Here is an 18,211-nt window from a genome sequence, read left to right on the forward strand (position 1 = left end):
CATAAGGCCTTGCTCTGCCCAGCTGGGGATTTCGCAGAGGTTCCCATTCGCTGCCCTTGAAGTCCCAGGACAAAATAATCACAAGACCAGGCTGCAAAGGAGGCAATTTCTTATTCTCATTTCCGTAGTTTGCATTCGGCAGCTGAGGCAAACAAAGCTTTTCAAGCGATCAAAGGCGCATCCGTACAATCGGTTTGGATATCTGAAAACATTGAACCATCCACTGGGAAATGCTCCCGTGAGCACCCTCCACCCCTCCTGGGTTCCTCCTTATGCCCCTAAATGTCCATTAGGCAACAGCTCAGCCCGAGGCTGTTGCTCAATAAAAGGTTAAAGCCGACGCTGCCTTGGGAAGGATTTATTTCTCTTAGTTTTAAGCATCTACAGGAGACACGTCTCCATGCCATCTTATCAATCTGGGCTCCCTCTGTAATCAGAGGAGAGAAGTAAATACTCCTACACGCACTTGTCGAGCCATTTCTAGGTGAGATAAATTAAAATTTGCCACTGTCCTCCACTGACCCTGGAGGGACCGTAGCCTGAACGGCTGCATATGGAGAGGTGAGTCCTTACAATGTCCAAAGGTGTGGACGTCACACAGCACTAAGCAGCGATCCAACACAAGCTCACACCAGGGATGCAGGTACTTTTGATGATTTAAAGTACCCTTCCACCAGATCAGGTCTTGCCTATCTCGCCCTTGGATTAGATTATTACCACCTTGTCAGAGGTCGCATAAAAATTGAAGCCATCGTGAAGCCCTCCAGGCTTTTGCATCGTCATCCACGGCATCTATGCTCAGTTGCGCAGCTGAAAGCTCAGGGAGCCAAAAAAAGGGTCCAGCAAACAGCAGGGATGCATGATCAGTCGGAGAGGGTGGAGGGAGAGAAACTGGGAACCGACTCAGCGCATGCTCAGCTCAGTTCTATCCCTGTCCTCCGACAGAAAGGTTTTTGGAAGGGGTTTATGGGCATGGACGCACCAGGGCAGCATCGCCAGCAAAGCCACCTGGTGACAGAGCAATGCAGTTTTTTGGGGGCAGCAGAGCAGCCCCCCTCCTCTCCAAGCTCTGAACCAACCGATGCTTCTTGCTGACATAAATGATGCGAAAAAGAGAATTTTCTATCCCAGGCAGCGCATTCTTCATGCTCCCAAAAGCCATCTCTGGGGTGATGAGCCCCTGTGATCTCCCCACACCCCAGCGAGTGAGACTCGAGCAGATGCTGCCCATGGGGGGGTCAGGGGGAGAGCGTGAAATGGCACCCCCTCCCCAGGCAGAGCAGGGGGAGGATTTGCTCCCCTGCAAAGGATGTCGGAGGGTAGGTGAAGATCGGTGCCTCGTTATTGGAGTCAAAAAATGCCACTCGCCCTGCTTCATAGTCCAGGTAAATCCCAATCACTTTGGGGGCAGCGAGCAGGGAGATGGGGATGGTAGGAGAGGTGAGAGCCTGGTACTGGCTCCCACACTGCCCCACCGCCCAGATCCCCACCTTGGGGTTGACACTGATCCGTCCCTTCCTCCTCACCGACTCCTTGGCCACCCCGACAGCCCAGGCTTCCCCATCGCCCACCTCCACCTCCCAGTAATGCCTCCCCGTGCTGAAACCCTCGCAGCCCAGGACACAGCGAGACGAATCGAAACGCTTGGGGTTGTCAGGTACGGGCTGGCGGGTGTCTTCCCATCTCACGCGCTTGCGATCCTCGGATAGGACGAGCCGAGGATGCGCCGTCTCTGGATCCAGCGTCAAACTTACTGGGGACAGAGAGAAGATGAACATCACAGGCACAGCTCACTCCTCAAGGGCATTAGGGTCACGTCTTCCCCACCTTCCCCCAGTTTAACCTTGAGATGCTCCAGCTCCCAGTCCCTGTTTGCTGGAGCAGAGCAGGAATTGTTTTATGCCCACGACCAAGGTCAGAAGAGTAGAAAAGATGGCTGCACGAAGCGAGCTTCATCTAGAGTAAAAGTAAGGCTTTGAAGTGTGGATATTTTTGCTGGGAGCCTCCGGGCCATTGAAAAGAGGAACGAAAGCCTCAGGTGTCCCATGACTTCCCTTTTTTAAGTTCCCATGTGGAAATATTTGCAATTTTCACCTTTGATCTCATTCAGAGAGGTGATTTCCAAAGGTGACGCTGATCCTATGTGAGGTCCCACAGCACCCCAACACTTACCATGCTCCCCGAGCTCTGCCAGGAGGCAAATTCGCCCTCTCTCATGTAATCAGCTAGAGCACTCGCTTCTTGCTATGCTAATATGGCTACAGCTCTGCAGGGCATGTTGGAAGTATCTCTCCATTTCACCAGGACTTCTCCTACCTAGCTGAGATCTCCTTCCTTAGATCTGCTGCAGACAGACCTAGCACAGCCTCAAATCTTCTCCTCCCCAGTTTCTCTGTACCTTGAAATTTCATCAGCATCTCTCTGAGGGCAATATTTTTCCGAGGAAGACTGGTGGGTTCCTCTCCCAGCTCAGGCAATGTCTCTGCTGGCTTCTGGGCACTGTCCTTCTCAAGCCTGGAAAGAAGGAAGACCTCTCTAATAACACTTCCTTCGCTCATAATTGTCATTATGCACTGACGGATTTTCAACCAGGATTTCTTATAAAGAAATAAGTAACAGTAGGACTAGAGCAAAGGCTTGGTCCTAGGGCAGTCATTAATGAGCTCCCAGAGGAGGGTTTGCTGACCCAGAGTACGTATCTATTTTGTTCCCAAACACCAGTGAAGAGTCCCTGGATGGTAAAGGCTTTCTGTCATGACCAGTAGCACTCTACATCTACATGCAGGCAACAAAAAATGCCTTTCCTTGCCCACTTCTGTCTTTCCAATAACTCACCTTCTCGATCCATGTCCAAAGAGGACATGAAGAGGTCTGTTATAGGGGTGGAAGTTCATAGTGGGTTCCCTTCCACCTGGATGCACTCCTTAGTGTCTAAACATCCGCATATTTTTAGCTGCTGGCTTGCTATTTTTGACGGGCTCACAAGGGCAGGGAATGAAAGCTCAGCCCTCCGGGAATAGGTAGTTTCGGATGGACTATAGAGAAGAAGCTGCAGCAGAGTTGGAGGTACCATCATCCCATCTGACACCTTTCCCTTGTCTTCAGCATCCTACTTGGACCTGTTGCGGTGTCCTAGTTGTCTCCTACGTGTCTATACAGTCCCTAGCATACGGGGATCGTAAGTGGCTGGGGTTTCGGAGTCCATCAGTGTCACCACCGTAGAGATAAATAACATTAACATCGCAAGAACATGTGAAAGGAGCCGCAAACCTGCTCAAGATGTTTCTGCTGTCCTACAAGGGAAAGATGAGAGAAGGAGCATTAGGTCAGAGCGAAGTCAGCCTGATAGTAAACAACAGGCAGCTACCGCAGGGCTGTGGGGTGACCTCGGGCAACTCAAGGCACTGTTCTGCCTAAATTATGGGTCTAAAATCAGTCCCTTAATACTGATCTGACTGCAGAGCGTTTGCCGATCTGCTGGGGAGTTAGGTAAGGTCATGGCAACATCACTTAATGAGCAGCTCGTTGTTATCTGCCATCACCCACCACCTTTCATGTCCCTGCTTTTCCAGTATGGCGTTATTACTGCTAATGAACACCACTGCTTCAGCATATTTGAATGTTTTAAATCAGGAGTTAACCAGAGCCTGGAGGTGGGCTCGGGTGATGAGTTTGGATGACTACCTAAGGACAGGATGAGTGCCTGTTGTTTCTCCACTGCGTACGGGGGAACTTGGACAGTTCTTTTGGATGTAGCCATGTACAACCAGATGGATGAATCCCATACCCATGTAAAAAGACAGTGATTTAAACACACTGTGGTTGATTTAAATTATTCAAGTGGACAGCTTGAAAGCTCTCCCTGGGCCATGCTCCCTGGGCCATGCTTGTGATCACTGAAGAAAATAATTAAAAAAAAAAAAAAAAGTTTTGAAAGATACATTTTTAAAGGAGTATTTAGACTTTGTTTGACTCCTGGACTGGTGACACCAGTGATGTTCAAGGCCAACAGCCTTCAGAGGGGCCTGAGGTCTCACCTGCAGGAATTCACACGCTGGCTGCTGACACTTCTCCTCCAGTTCACAGATCTGCTTGCCGATGGAGGAGATCTCCTCCAAGAGCCTGTTGATGTTCTCCTCCTTTCTCCTCATGATCTCCTGGTCCAGCTTTGCCAGCCGGTCCAAGAGGAGACGTTCCTGTCCCTCCACGAACTGGTGCAGCTCCTTGACTTCAGACACAACCTTCTGCCTCTCCTTTTCCACTTGTTCCTGCAACGAGAACCGACGCACGCAAGGGAGAGGCAGGGCTGGGGACGGAAATGTTCAAGAAAAATTGCAATGGAACTGATTTAACGTGATGATTTATAACACAGCCAGAAATTCCAGTGCCCGTTGCAGAGCAGAGGGATAATTAAGACAAATTTTTTTGCCATTTCTAGGCTGAAGTTGCTCACAAAGGACATTTCCCATGGACTGTAATCTTTGTACTCAAAATGCTCCAGACCTTTGAACAACAAGGGAAAGTACAAAATAAAACCATAAACAGTCAGTGAAAGAGGTCAGGGAAAGGGAAAACCAGGCAAGAAAGAAGCAATCGGGTGATTCCCATTTTCTGTATGTATTAATAGCAGGAATCTGGGAAGGTGCCCCACTTGTGAGGAAACCGAGGAAGAAAAAGATCAACGATAACCTGGCAAAATCCAACACATGCTCCCAGCCTGCTAAGGTGTACAAGGAGCAGGAGATAAGGGGAAAATGGAAGTGGCTTTTAATCTACCATGGGGACAGGCTGTCACCACTGCCCAGACCTTATTGCAATGGAGAGGACATTCCCGTACATGTGCAAGGGACCGTGGAGATGTGATCTTTGGCCATGGCACATCTCATGTCTCCACATCCATCACCATGGCCAGAGGGACAACCGAAAGGAAAGGGAGAAAGTCATCGCCACCCAGGGATAGACACTTACGAGGAAGTCCAGGCTTTTCCCTTCCTCGGCCATTTTCAGCCCCAGCAGCTTTTCTCTTCTGTCCTTCAGGATCTGCACGTGAGCCTGGAATTTCTCCTGTGTGGAGAAGAAACATCTTGTTGGTGCATTTTCTTCCTTTAGCTAGTCCGTCTACCCTCATCCCACCTATCCAGGTTTATCTCCTGCAAACTCAGGTTCTTCCCTGTTTAATAACACAATAATCCGGCTCTGGGAATTAATAAACCCTGATTTCTGGAAGAGCAGGGCAGCCAGAACGTGTCGCTTTCTCCAACAACCAGGGTGAAATTCATGGCATAGATTGGAAAAGACTCAGGCAAAGAACCAAAGCAGCCGACAAGGAGCTTTAAATGACTGGGGAGACCCTGCTGGCATCTGTTCAGGTTCAGCCTGTGCTCAGTGCTGACCCAAAACTTATAAGTCTGGGCTGTTTGCTCAGTTCAGCTGCCAAGGAATGTCCTTTTGGTCACAACCTCAAAGCCTGAATGGGACCTTCAAGCCAGTTTATGGCAGGGAGACCATACCCTCCGTCACCCTTGTGTGGTGAGACCAGGGCTGCATCACACATCTGCAGTGAGAGCAAATTTTTCTTCCCACCTTCAGCGAAATCAGTTTTCACAACAACAGGCACATACACACAGTAAAACTGGAGCCCAGACCATTGACGTGCTGGAAAACCCAACCCTGCCTTGCGCACCAGTGCCGTAAGACCAGATTCTGTCCTGTACATCTACGTGCAGCATCTCCTGCACCCCAAATGTCTGAGACGGCATAGCTGACCCTACTTTGAGCAGGAGGTTGGGTTAGATGATCTCCTGGGCTCCTTTCCAGCATGATTTATATGAGGACACCATGATGATATAGAAATGACAGCTTCAAGACAGTCGGGGTGACCAGCAATGTAAGCGAGGGGGAGGACAGAGCAGGCAGGGTGGAGGTTGCTCTAATCCAATGCTCACGCCATGATGCAGAAAGCAGATTGAAAAGGGTGGAAATCCAGACATCTGCAAGCAGAGCAACCCACAGGGCAGCTCCCTGACCCGGTCCCCTCCTCCTCCCCCATCCCCACGCCACGCATGGAGACCTCCCACCTTGTGCTCCTCCACAGCCTCCTCGATGGGGACCACGGCGTGGACCCGGTGAGCCTGGGACTCTCTGCAAACCAGGCAGATGGGGGTCTGATCCTCCTCGCAGAAGAGTTTCAGAGCTTCCTGGTGCTTCTCGCACAGCCTCTCCCCCCCTGCCCCTCCTTTGGTTGCCTGCAAGCTCAGCCGCTTGGCTATCTCGATGATTTTTGCCAGCTCCCGGTTGGGTCTCAGGTTTCTCTGCGGGGCCGCCTCTTTGCACTGAGGGCAGACGAAATTCTCCTCGGCTTCCTCCCAGCAACGGGTGATGCACGCCCGGCAGAAGTTGTGACCGCAGTGGATGGAGACGGGGTCTTGGAAGAAGCCCAGGCAGATGGAGCAAGAGGCTTCGTCGCGGAAACTTTCAGCAGGGCTCTCTGCAGCCATGGTCTTGGCAGCGAAGATGACAGGGCAGCTTTCGTTTTCTGCCCCGGCTGGTCTTGCCCGTTGGCTGCTCCCCTTCCTGCAGGTGTCTCGGGCCCCGAGGGAGGTAAAAGCGAGCGGCGGCGGAGTTTCGCTGCTGAGATGCACCAGGTTTTCTCTGGGTTGCGACCCCTGCCGAGCAAAATGCTGTGCTGAGCAGCTGCAGAGGGGGAGAATCCCCCTTTCCCCAGGGACTCCGGTGGGTTGAAAAGAGATTAAATGGCAAATAAACATCCTTCAAAATTTCCTGGCTTGTTAGAGATCCACCTGCAGCTTCTGTATGACACCCCCTCCCCCAAAAAATATCCAGGCAAATGGAGGGGTAGCCCCTGTCCCAAGCCTCCCCATGGGGTCTGGCACCCAGAAACCATCCTGGTTTCATTGCTCATTAATAAATGCACTTTTAATTTATTAATTGAAGGGCACAGCCATGAGGATAGAGCTTAAGCAAGTGCCCTGCCACAGGTAAGTCTCCCTTCTTCAAGTTAAACCACCGAGACACATCCTTCGCTGTTCATTTCAGCTCTTTATTATTTATCATACCTAACTGCCAGCTTCGCCGCCGTCCTGCCAGCGTCCTCATTTCTGTGTGTGTATGTGCAGCTATAAATACTTTTATTGTTGCTTTCGATTCTCCTTTTAAACAGGATGCCGTTTCGTTCATGGTTCAGGGCTGAGTCTGGAGTCAAGCAGCAGCCGATTACCACTCACCCTCTTACCTTTAGTTTTCCTTTTCTTCCAAACTTGCCTGCAATTAAGGAAGACAGGGGATTTTCTTCCACCCTGTAAATGAAATAAGTCCACGACCGGCCGTACCCCTCACTCAATCTGCTCAGGAACGGGTTCTCCTTCACCCAAGATCCCACCGTGCTGCAGAAGAACTTCCTTCAGCCCTCAGCCACCGCATTTTGGGGAAAAGAGGTGACATTTCAGGAATGACCTTCCAGCAATGGAAATCTCCCCTCCCACGGCTGCTTTTCGATTTGCAATGTCACTCTACTCCAGCTGCACTGACCTTGCACGGTCGGTTGGGTGTCTGCCTGCATAAATGTGCTTTCACCCCATGAGCTTGCCCCTCCTTTTTGTGCATCACTTTTTAAAAGCTTCAGCATCCCTAGTTTTCCTGCAAAGCCCCTCGCCTCGGGCTGTAGCAACGAGCCCACCAAGACCTCGTCCCAAATTGGGTTTCATAACACCAAAGTGGTAAATGTCCTCTTCTCCTCTCCTCCATCTCTCTGCGTGGATGTGGCAACATCATTCTTCTTCCTCTTAGGAAATCCCTAAGTCACTCAATCCCATGGGCCATCGATCTGTGGCACGTGGAAGAGCTGCTCCCGGTCCAAAGCCCTTTGCGTGCCGAAGCGGATGGGACTTATTTGCATTGGGCTGAGGCTGGGTGATGAAGTGACACATTTTCTGAGAACATCAGTAAATAACACATCTGCCGTTATTTGTTTGCAAGTGTTTTCAGGGGTCATGATTTTCCGGTGCAGCACTCTGCGCGCACAAACAGTCAGACTGAAACCTGTGGTACGGCTTCATACTTGGGGCACTCTTTTTTTTTGTTAATCCAGAGTTAAGGGTTGGTTTAGCGGGGAATGAGATGTGCAGACAGACTGGTGTTGGGATCGACACCCCTGAGGGACTGCTGGACTTTGACTTTTGCTTTTAGGACTTTGTTTTCTCTCCTGCTCTTCTTCCTCCTGCTGTCCCACAAATGCTGGCAGCATCATCACCTCTGCCCCAGCGCCAAAAGCCACGTTTCCTCCCCAGTTACCTACATGAGTCACATAATCAGAGTAATCTCCCAGCAATCACCTGCAGAGGCTTTGCTCTTTGCTCTGCTTCTTTTGGGCTTGAAGCAGAGCTCGATGGTCTTGGAAAAGCATCTCGGCTTCTCCAAGCCCAGCAATGTCAGTTGATTTTGCCGAGCCCTGGGGGCGCTGATGGGCATTAATGGCCCTAAACAGCTCCACTTGGGACCCTCCACCCCCTGCCCATGGCCCAGGGCCTCTATTTAAACGCAGTCCTGGGGCATGGTCCTTTTGCAAGCTGCCTTAGAAGAGCAACCCATGCGTGGCTGTGGACTCTGCTGATCCATCCCTTCATGACTCATTACTCCAGTGCCCTCAGTAAGGGAATTTTATCCCCTGAGAAAATTCAGTAGAGGTTTGGTGCTGCCTCTCCCAGGATGGAGAAAATATGGGGTTGTTTGAGCCCATCATTGGTGCGGGGGAGATCTGGGTGAGGGGTGTGTATGCTAAGGGAGAGACTGAGAAGTGGGCAAAGCATCATTTGCTATGTCTAGATGATCCTGAACTTGATCTTAAATAGCAGCAAGTCATAGAGAAGGGAACTACAGGGTACTTAAGTGTATCCATCTCCCTCAATATCAAACCTAAATCTTAAGGCAAAACTCACTGAAGGCTCGATTTGACTTTGTGGATAACCTGGCTCAGCTCCTAAAGGTGGGTTTGGTGCATTTTTTTACAACTAAAGCCTTGCATTACAGCTGCCTATGCAGTGAACTGGGTTGGACGTGAGATAGGTTAAAAATAATGACACCCCTCTCCGCAGGAGCCCTTAATTGGCTGTGTGTAATCAACAGGGACTGTTAGTGAGTGTGGTCTCAAGAGGGAGCTGGAGGCTCTGTTTTGAAAGACAGGAAGACGTTTGCTCAATGCTTCTGTGCAAGAGGAAGAAGAAAACTAGTAAACAAAGCTTTTCTGTCGGATTCTGCTTAATTGCTTCAAGGCATAGATACGGGGCTGGGGACAACCACAATTAACCATCAGGCACAAACCACCCTGCCTCAGTTTTCTACTTTCTTTGCATTGCATATTTTTGTTCCTGCCTCCTTTTCCCACAGTTTCAGGGTCAAACCTAAATACAGACCAGGGGAAGAGTTGTTTTTCCTGCAGATCTCGCTTTCATGGGATCAACCAGATGAGGGAACTGTTTGGGCTGAAAAATAGGCCCACTGAGAAATGCATTATTTGTTTTCAGCCTGGCTGATGCCTGGCTGTGCAGAGGTGGAGACGACAGGATGGTGATGGTCAAAGCTACAAATGGGTCAGCTCAAAAGGACAGTTCAAATGCTAAAGAGGTTCAAAGCCCCGCTGGTGCAGACAAAACTTTCCCAGAGGGATGTAAGGACTAAGTGCTGCTCTTCCCAACAGGGAGCAAGAGGATGAGGTTGCCCTTGGCTGGGGCATCCAGCCCCTTTTGTGCTGGAAATGGGATCCCTGGGGTGCTGGCATCTCTCAGTACCTGGAGAAATACCATGCTAATAAGCCAGGACTTGAGAATTGATCCTGATTTGCAATGCAAAATATGGGAGCACTTTAATGCCTGAAGCTGGAGGGAGGGAGGATTTGGGGGAGCAGGATCAGAGGGAGCTGGATGGGCTCCCATTTCCCGCTTCCCTTCCCTGCTTCCCCCCCACCCCCCTTGGGCTCTGTTTGCTGCAGAGGCAGAACCGATGCTGGCCCCACATGTGCCAGCAGCATTGATTTGCTGCCGAGAGGAGGACCAGACCCTCTCCCCATCCTGGGACTCTTCTTCCACTCCACGTGGGTGCCCCTCAGCCCCCACTTCTGGCTTCCTTCCTCCGCCTTCACCCTCCCTGAGATACGCAACCTCCTTCCCAAGCTGCCTTCAGCCTCACCTTTTCCATGGATGCTCTTCCCCATCTTTTCCATGCCAAGCCCCCTCCCCAAATCCTCTTTGCCCCCATGCCCAGCCCCCTTCTAGGATGTGGGTCTCACCCTCAGACTTGGCAGGGCTCCCTGTCCCCATCCTTCCTCCCTGCCAGGCTGTGGGTACCAGGAACTGGTACAGAGTGCAAGTACCAGCCGTTTTGGGTACGGGGACCACCCTGGGGGATGAAACCAGGAGGACTTTGGCCATCACCCGCTCTCTGCCTTCCTACCCAGGCTCAGCTCTGGCTCTGCCCACCCTGGGGGTGGCAGGAAGGGAAACGCCTTTCCCTTGCTCGGAGGAAAATGAAAGTGGCTGACGTCTCGCAGCTCACATTGGGGGCCCCATGGCTGCGCCGAGCCCCACCGCAGAGCTCCCCAGCGAAGCCTCCTGCCCCATCTGCCTGGAGTATTTCCGAGACCCCGTCTCCATCCACTGCGGTCACAACTTCTGCCGGGCGTGCATCACCCGCTGCTGGGAGTGGTCCACAGCAAATTTCTCCTGTCCACAGTGCCGGGAGACAGCACCGGACAGAAACTTTCGGCCCAGCCGAGAGCTGGCACGGGTGCTCGAAATAGCCAAGCGGTTGAGTTTGCAGGCGGCCAGAGGGGAGGCGGTTGAGGAGGAAGGATGCAAGAGGCACCGGGAGCCTCTGAAGATCTTCTGCAAAGAAGATGAAGCCTTCATCTGTGTGATCTGCCGGGAGTCCCGAGCACACCGGTCCCACACGATGCTTCCCGTGCAGGATGCTGTCCAGGAATACAAGGTAAAGGATTTTTTCCATCTAGATGTGCACTAGGAGCCAGACCAGCTCCATCAGGGCTTGATGTTCCCCTTGCAGCACCCTACCATCAGGCTGTGAAACATCTCACCCCCACCCAGAGCAGTAGGCTGGGGCAGAAACATTGTCCCCCCTCTGGGTGTTTGCCTCTGCTCTTCCCCCAGAGCAAACTGGCCTGTTTCAAAATGACAGTGTAGACCACGCACCAGTGCTTCTGCTGTCTCAGTTCTCATCTGAGAACCTGATGCTCTGTGGCTGAAGGGGTGAGGTCTTAATCCCCTGTTCCCCACTGCAAAATTCAAGCCTTTGTCCAGCTCTGGTGCTTACCGGACACCTGCTGATCCCAAGATGCTCTCTAAACCAGCAGGCACATGGTCCAATAAAAATAAGGATGTTTTCCTGCTGCATCAGTGAGTTAAATCAGCTCGGAGAAAGGATCCGATGCAGTCAAGTGCTGGTGCAGAAAGCTTTTTCCACTATGTGGCATTTATTTCCATTTAAAGCATTCCCAGGTCGTAAGCTCAGGATCCTTCTGGACCAAGAGGGACACAAGGAGAAGCTCTGGAGCTGACCACAGTGCAATCCCCTATCCAGAGTATTTTTTTTAGGCTGTTTCAGTCTCCAGAGACATGGGGTCTTTATTTTTTCTTCCCTCAGGGACAAATCCAAGGTCATCTGCAAGCCCTGAAGGAAGACAGAGACAAGCTCCTGGGGTTTCGAGAGGTTGAAATGAGGAGAAGCTGGGAGTACTTGGTAAATGTTTTTATGAGGAGGAATGGGGGTCTGGATGTCTCCCTTTGGCTTTAGATGCGATGCCATGTGGGTGCTCATCCTGCTCTGCCTTGGGGCTGGGGTCCCTCTCCGGGTACCAAACCAAACGCTGCCTGACTTTTCTCTGTGTTGTAGGAAAAAAATAACAGGCAGAGCCTGGAGCCCTGCTAGGGACTCAATTGCTGAATGCAAAGCTATATATATATATTAAAAAAGGATATAGGATACTCGAGACACTGACTCTTTCTAGATGTGCAGTCACTGGCATGCGTGGGACTTTGCCACATCCTTCTCCACCCTACTCTTCCCTTCTTGTGTCCCCTCCTTGCAGGAGAAGACCGAAGCTGAGCGGCAGAGGGTTTTCTCCAAGTTCGAAGGGTTGCGTCTCTTCCTGGAGGATCATGCCCGTCACCTGCTGGCTCAGCTGGGGGACCTGGAGAGGGACATTGAGAAAATGCAGGAAGAAAACATCACTAGTCTGACGAAGGAGATCTCTCATCTGGATACCTTGATCCAGGAGATGGAGGAGAAGTGCCAGCAACCAGCAAGCAAATTTCTGCAGGTGAGGGAGAAGGGAATGGAGCCAGGTTGTCACCACCTGGCTCCAGGCTGTTTTCTGGCTCTGGGTATTGTCCCATGGTGCTGCCGAACCCAGGCTGTGCTCAGCTCCAAAGCCGCCCCCAAGCTGTTGAGGTTTCAGTAGATGTTTTGCTGCCAAGACCCGATCACCGAGTTTCCTCTTCCCTCTCTCCCTTCCAGGACATCAGAGGCACCTTGAGCAGGTATGGGGCTTCCTGAGCTTCTCCTTCCATCTCAGGCTGGGGAAGAAGTTTGGACCTTGTGTTTGACAGGACAGGTACAGGTTACAAAACCTCACCTGGGAGTCAAATACTTGGCTTTGTGGACAGAGGCTTTGAGCAAAGGTGTCTTCACCCATCATTGAATGTGCAGCAGATTTATTAAAGCCTGCACCAGCTCCTCTGAGCTATGGGTGTGCACAAATGATTTCTCGGTCTCTCTCTGGGAAGATGCATCCTCACCTCTTTGTTCTGTCCTCCTTCTCTAGGTTTGAAAAGGAAAACTTCCAGCAGCCCCCGCTGCTTCTTCCAGAGCTAGAAAAGAAAATCAGTCACTTCAAGGAGAAAAATATTGCTCTAGAGGAGACTCTGCGGAGCTTCCAAGGTATTGTGCCTAGGCTGGGGTGGGGAGATGGAACAATACCTGTGTGAGCACAAACTATATTTATTTTCTTAGAGTATAAATTATATTTTATTGCAATTATATATGTGATCTCAGCATGGCAGAACAAACCCTCCATTTTCACGTTCACACTCATACCTGCATGTTACAGTATCTGATATATCTTCTCCCCTTTTTAGATATCCTGATGTTTGAGCTGCCTGAAAAGAGTAAGTCCACATCTCCTGGAGGTGCGGGAGTGGGAAGGACCGAGGAAAGGCTGAGCCCAACACGGGTTGGGCCATGAGTTGGAGGGTCATCTGGGGAAGATGCTGCCGTGTCTGAACAAAACAATGAATGGTGGGGGTGGCCGAAAACACCATAAGGAGTCAGGGAATCCTCACCACAATGTGTTGATGGATTCATTTCTTTCAGTGGAGCTGCTAAGGTGCGTGAAGACTGAGCCTGCCCCTCACATCAGTATGTTCAGGGAACAAATGCCTAGTTTGGCATTTTTGGCACAAAAAAAGGGTAGGGGTCTCCTACTCATCTGCCTCAGGGCTTGTTCTCTCGCTCCCTTGGGAATCTTCTTCTGATGCTTGCCTGGGTCCTGTGAGATGGGGAAAGCAACCAGTGTCTGCCCCTGCAGCAAGGGCAGAGCATCCCAAGCAATGGGCTGGATGGTGCTGCAGGACCTCCCCGCTCAGCCCCAGCAGTGAGGCAGAACCTGAGGCCATGGGAAATGGTTTGGTTTCCTTTGATGCTCTGTGTTCTGCCCCTTGCAGTGAAGGTGACCCTGGATCCATCCACGGCTCACCCCCAGCTCGTCGTGTCGGTGGACGGGAGGAGTGTGAGGTGGGAAGATGCCCAGCAGGACCCATCCGCTGAGGGGTTTGGCACCGATCCCTGCGTGCTGGGCTGTGAGGGCATCACCTCGGGGAGATGCTGCTGGGAGGTGGAGGTGACACCCAAAGGCTCCTGGGCCGTAGGGGTGGCCAGGGAGTCCCTCAAGGGGAGGGAAGAGACCGCTGTGAGCCCCGAGATGGAGCTCTGGTCTATGGGCCTCTGTGAGGGTCAGTTTTGGGCTCTCACCTCCCTTGAGCGTATCCCGCTATACCAGATCCAGGTCCCCAGAAGGGTCCGGGTCTCCCTGGACTATGAAAAGGGTCAGGTGGCATTTTTTGATGCCGATAAGAGAGCCCTGATATTCACTTTCCCAGCAGCTTCTTTTAAAGGGGAGAGTATTCATCCCTGGTTCCTGGTGTGGAGCGAGGGGTCCCAGATCACATTGTGTCCCTGAAGCTCTCCCTTCTTACCCAAACACAAGTTTTATGTCCCCAACATCCCTATTTCCAGCACTTTGAAGGACTTCTGTCTTCTAAAGTCCTAGTTGGCCTTTCTGGCCTCTTTCTATCCTCAGTGATGCTAAAGGGTTGAGCATTTCGGGGGGGGTCGGTGTCCCAAATGGTCATCTCCAAATTGGGGCATCAGTGGCTGACAAATGGAGCCATGTCTGCCCCACAGCATCCTGCACCAGCTTGACTGCTTCTCCGGTCTTACGGTTTTAGATGAAGTAAAAAAGATTTACATGCTGTAACGTTCTTCTCTGTCTGGTTATTTGCTGCTTCAGGCTGTCGGGTTCAAGGCGGGGAGCTGGAGTTTTGGTTAATTAAATACCATTCCTGGTGTTTGCACAAAGCCTGTGAGTTGGCTGTGCCTGCACCCGGAAAGGTCCACAAGCCCCATGCAGGTGACCTAGGGACATCCCTGGAAGCCATGTGCCACGCTGCTCTCCTGTTTACTGGCAGTCCCAGCCAGAGGGAAAGACACGGAGGAGAAAATAATCTATTTTTTTTATTATTAATGGTCTACATCATGGAGGTTTCTAATATCAATTTTTGGAGAAGAGAGGAAACAGTTGAGGCTCAGGAGCTTTGCCACCTGCAAACTTTCATCAGCAAAGGTACCACATTGGTAAGACTCTCCACATTGCAGCACTGAAGGCTGGGATAAACCTCCCCCGACGTCAGAAACTCACAGTGCAGACGTCTGCATCTGAACTGGCCACCCCAGGATCCTTTATAAGGGAGAAACTGTCTGTTTGAGGGCAGGGGGGGAAGGTAAAGTTTGGACACCTTGGTTTGGAGGTCACCAGCTCAGATGGGGACATCTATACTTAACCAGGCAAACCTTTCTACTACTGTCACTGAATTTTTCCCCTTTTCCCACTATTTCCCATTTCTATGCCCCAGGGTCCCCTCTCTAGAGCTTTTCCCCTCTCTTTGCCTCATTTTTCTCAGGCTTATCTCTTCTCCCTGCACATCGATCCCCCAGCTTCATGGGGAAGAAGAAAACACAAAAGCCCAAGTCCCCATTTCTTCTGTTCCCAGGGGTAGCATGGGGAACATGTGTTTGTCCCCTGAGGCTGTAGAAAGTGGGGGGGGGGACGCTGCTCTCCATATCTCAGGGACACAGCCTGAGCTGGGACCTGGCCCCCACCACCCAGAGCCACGGGCGAACCCTCTCCCCGGTGAAGGAGGCACGGGGAAAAAATGAACATGAGCCCCCCCTCATCCGCGTCAAAGAATGCCACCGTCCCTCCAGCGTAGTCCAGGTGGACACTGACCCGCCGGGGCACCCAACGGACAGGTAGGAGGGTCACCTTGTGGGTGGTGAGTGCCCGAACTTGCCCCCCCCACTTCTCCACCCCCCAGATCCCTCCTTGGGGGCAGAGGCTGAGATGCCCCTTCCGACGGATGGACTCGCGGGCCACCCCCACAGCCCAATCCCCCCCGTCCCCCACCTCCACCTCCCAGCAATACCGGCCTGCCGCGAAGCCCTGGCATCCCAGCACAAAGGGCCAGTAGTCAAATCGCTCCGGGTTATCAGGCAGGTCCTGTCGTCCTTCCCCGCGTCTCACGCTCTTACAGTCCTCGGAGAGGATGAGGTCGGGGTGAGCCGTGTCAGGGTCCAGGGTCACGATGGCTGTGGGGTGGGGGACAGGGGTGTCAGGAGCATGGCTGAGCATCCCAGGGATGCGGGGGGCTTGGAGGGGGCCAGCAGGACCCAGGCTGGCATCCAAGGGGCAAAAGCATCCCAAGATGGAAGCATCCCCAAGAAGGGGAAGGGTGCTGTACATGAAGCAGAAAAGCTGGTTTAAACCCCAAAGGAAAATGTGCACAGTAACGGCAACAGACTCATGCAGAAATCCCTGCAGATTTTAGGTTACGTTGGGTCAAAAATAATTGCTGAGGGAGAAAAACAATGAAGGAAAGCGATACGTGGGATGTAACCAGCAGAATCTCGAGCAGGTCATCTCCTACAGCAAGCGTCACCCACCGGACAAGACCAGACAGGTTCGGCTGAGCATGAGATTGAAAAAAAAGAGCTAAAACCTGAAGACAGGGCGATGAATTGGGTCAATCCTTTTCCGTATTTGTTTCATGGAAATAGTTAGGTTTCAAGGCAAGGGCTCTGTCCTGGGGTGGATTTTCCTCCAGCCTTACGCTGAGGCTCCAGCTGCAGGGCTGAGAAAAATTGTTGGGTTGCCCTAACTTTCGTATTCTTCCTTCAGCAGCTATTTTTGTCCACTTTGGGCTAAGTGCACCTTCATCTATCGGGTACGGCTGCTCTTGCGTTCTCGCTCTCAGCAGAAGCCAATTTTGGGGAAGGCGAGGCTGGAGGGGGAGCCAAGCCAGAGAGCAGCCCATCCTTCGTCCGTGAGCATCTTCCAGGAATTAGGGCAAAACATGTATAATTAAGAGGGTGATAAATGAGGCATTAAGTGGGTATCAAATTGTCATTTCTTCTGACCAGGAAAAGCCCTTTGTTCTTCCTCTCCTCCATCTCAGGGTTTCCCTCTGCAGTATTTCTCTTCCCAAAGTATATCCAGAATGAGCTAAGGGCAGCTCAGCTCTTCCAGCTCTCCCCAGAATACGGCTAGCCTATTTTTTTTCTCCTCCTCAAGCCCTTCTCAGTACCTTGTAGCTTCTTCAGAGTCTCCTTCAGAGCGCTGTTCCTCCATGAGAAATGACAGACTCTCTCTTCTGACTGTGGAGAAACATCCACTGGCAGCTGGAAAGTCACTTTCTCACACCTGAGAAAAAAAAACAACCCACACTTTTCGGGGTGATTGTCATCATTTCAGGAAATCTGATGCCACCAGAAATGAAGTGATGATATTGCTGCAATGTTGGTTTTTTTTAATCTCACCCCCTTGGCAACCCAAACCTCCAGGAAAGTACAGGCCAAATTTCCCTGTTGGATTAATCTTTTTCTAAATTTTATTTTTTATGTAGACCATGAGAAAGGTCCAGCTTGAGAGGACTGGGCTAGAGGAAAGAGCCAAGATTTTGCAGTGAAATTAAAGCCAGCCTTTGCCAATGTGGAGGGGTTTGAGACTAAAGCTCCTTTGATTAGCACATCCCCAGAAATGATCAAGAGAGAAGCATGTAGCGGTGGTCCCCAAAATACCCTTCCAGACTCTTGCAGTTTCCCTGAAGCGGAGGTGTATTCAGCAGCCACCGATGAGTTTTCTCCTCCGTGGTCACTGCTCTTTGAAAAGCTCACGAAACAGCCTTTCGGCAAGGCCACGTACCTGCTGACGGTGCTTTTCACATCCTAGGGAAAGAAAAAAAAGAAGGGAGAAAGAGAAAATGAAGGCCAGTGTGAGTTTTTCTCCTTAAATCACAGCAATACTGAATTGTTTAGTTGGGGATGGGCCTCTTGGGTCTCTGCTCCAACCCTCTGCTCAGGGCTGTGTCAAGGCAAGGTCTGAATATGTGCAGGGATGGAGATGCCCACACCTAGAGGGACCCTGCACCAGGGAGGCACCACACTCACAAGGAAAACATTTTTTCCCCAAATCTAGAAAAAATTTCTCTTGCTGCAACCTGTGCTAGTTGCCTCTCATCCTTTCACTGGACACCTCTGAGACACTGGCTCTGTCTGCTCCATAATCCCATTAGACCATTGCAGATTACCAGGGCCCCCAGCAGCACTAATAGACATTAATGGCTCTGACCAGCCCCACCTGAGACCCTGCCCATGGCCCAGGGGCTCTGTTTAAGCTCAGTCCTGGGGTATTTAGTCCTTTTGCAAGATGCCTCGGAGGAATGTGGCCGTGGACCCTGCTGATTCACCCCATGGGCTGCTTGCCTTCAGCCCTGCCTCCTGCCCATGGACCTATCTGATGCTCCGGGCTGCCCTGCCCTGCTCCGCTCCCCTCTCTCAGGTACCGCAAGGATGG

The 18,211-nt window shown here is 51.5% G+C and overlaps 4 protein-coding genes across 4 annotated transcripts in view; 2 read left to right on the plus strand and 2 right to left on the minus strand.

Annotated features, from left to right (window-relative positions):
• LOC103922939 (zinc finger protein 850-like) overlaps positions 1–18,211 on the plus strand; it is a 158,981-nt gene that overhangs the window by 64,015 nt on the left and 76,755 nt on the right.
• Positions 1,239–6,497, minus strand: LOC103922926 (E3 ubiquitin-protein ligase TRIM39-like). The gene is made up of 6 exons (XM_009331150.1): positions 6,078–6,497; positions 4,969–5,064; positions 4,038–4,268; positions 3,271–3,293; positions 2,399–2,514; positions 1,239–1,753 (listed from the first exon to the last, which is right to left on the minus strand). Exons 1-6 carry the CDS (start codon positions 6,495–6,497, stop codon positions 1,239–1,241), a joined length of 1,401 nt encoding a protein of 466 aa, XP_009329425.1.
• On the plus strand, positions 10,579–14,263 carry LOC103922925 (zinc finger protein RFP-like). The gene is made up of 7 exons (XM_009331149.1): positions 10,579–10,998; positions 11,671–11,766; positions 12,116–12,346; positions 12,544–12,566; positions 12,851–12,966; positions 13,164–13,193; positions 13,749–14,263. The coding sequence occupies exons 1-7, from the start codon at positions 10,579–10,581 to the stop codon at positions 14,261–14,263; spliced, it is 1,431 nt and encodes a 476-aa protein (XP_009329424.1).
• The window catches only part of LOC103922929 (E3 ubiquitin-protein ligase TRIM39-like), a 6,024-nt gene continuing 3,239 nt past the window's right edge, over positions 15,427–18,211 (minus strand). The window contains 4 exon segments of the mRNA XM_009331156.1: positions 15,427–15,507; positions 15,509–15,948; positions 16,944–17,059; positions 17,561–17,583. Coding sequence (XP_009329431.1) covers positions 15,427–15,507; positions 15,509–15,948; positions 16,944–17,059; positions 17,561–17,583 — 660 coding nt within the window.

This window comes from Pygoscelis adeliae, unplaced genomic scaffold, assembly GCF_000699105.1.
Source record: "Pygoscelis adeliae isolate BGI_AS28 unplaced genomic scaffold, ASM69910v1 Scaffold459, whole genome shotgun sequence".
Lineage (NCBI taxonomy): Eukaryota > Metazoa > Chordata > Aves > Sphenisciformes > Spheniscidae > Pygoscelis > Pygoscelis adeliae.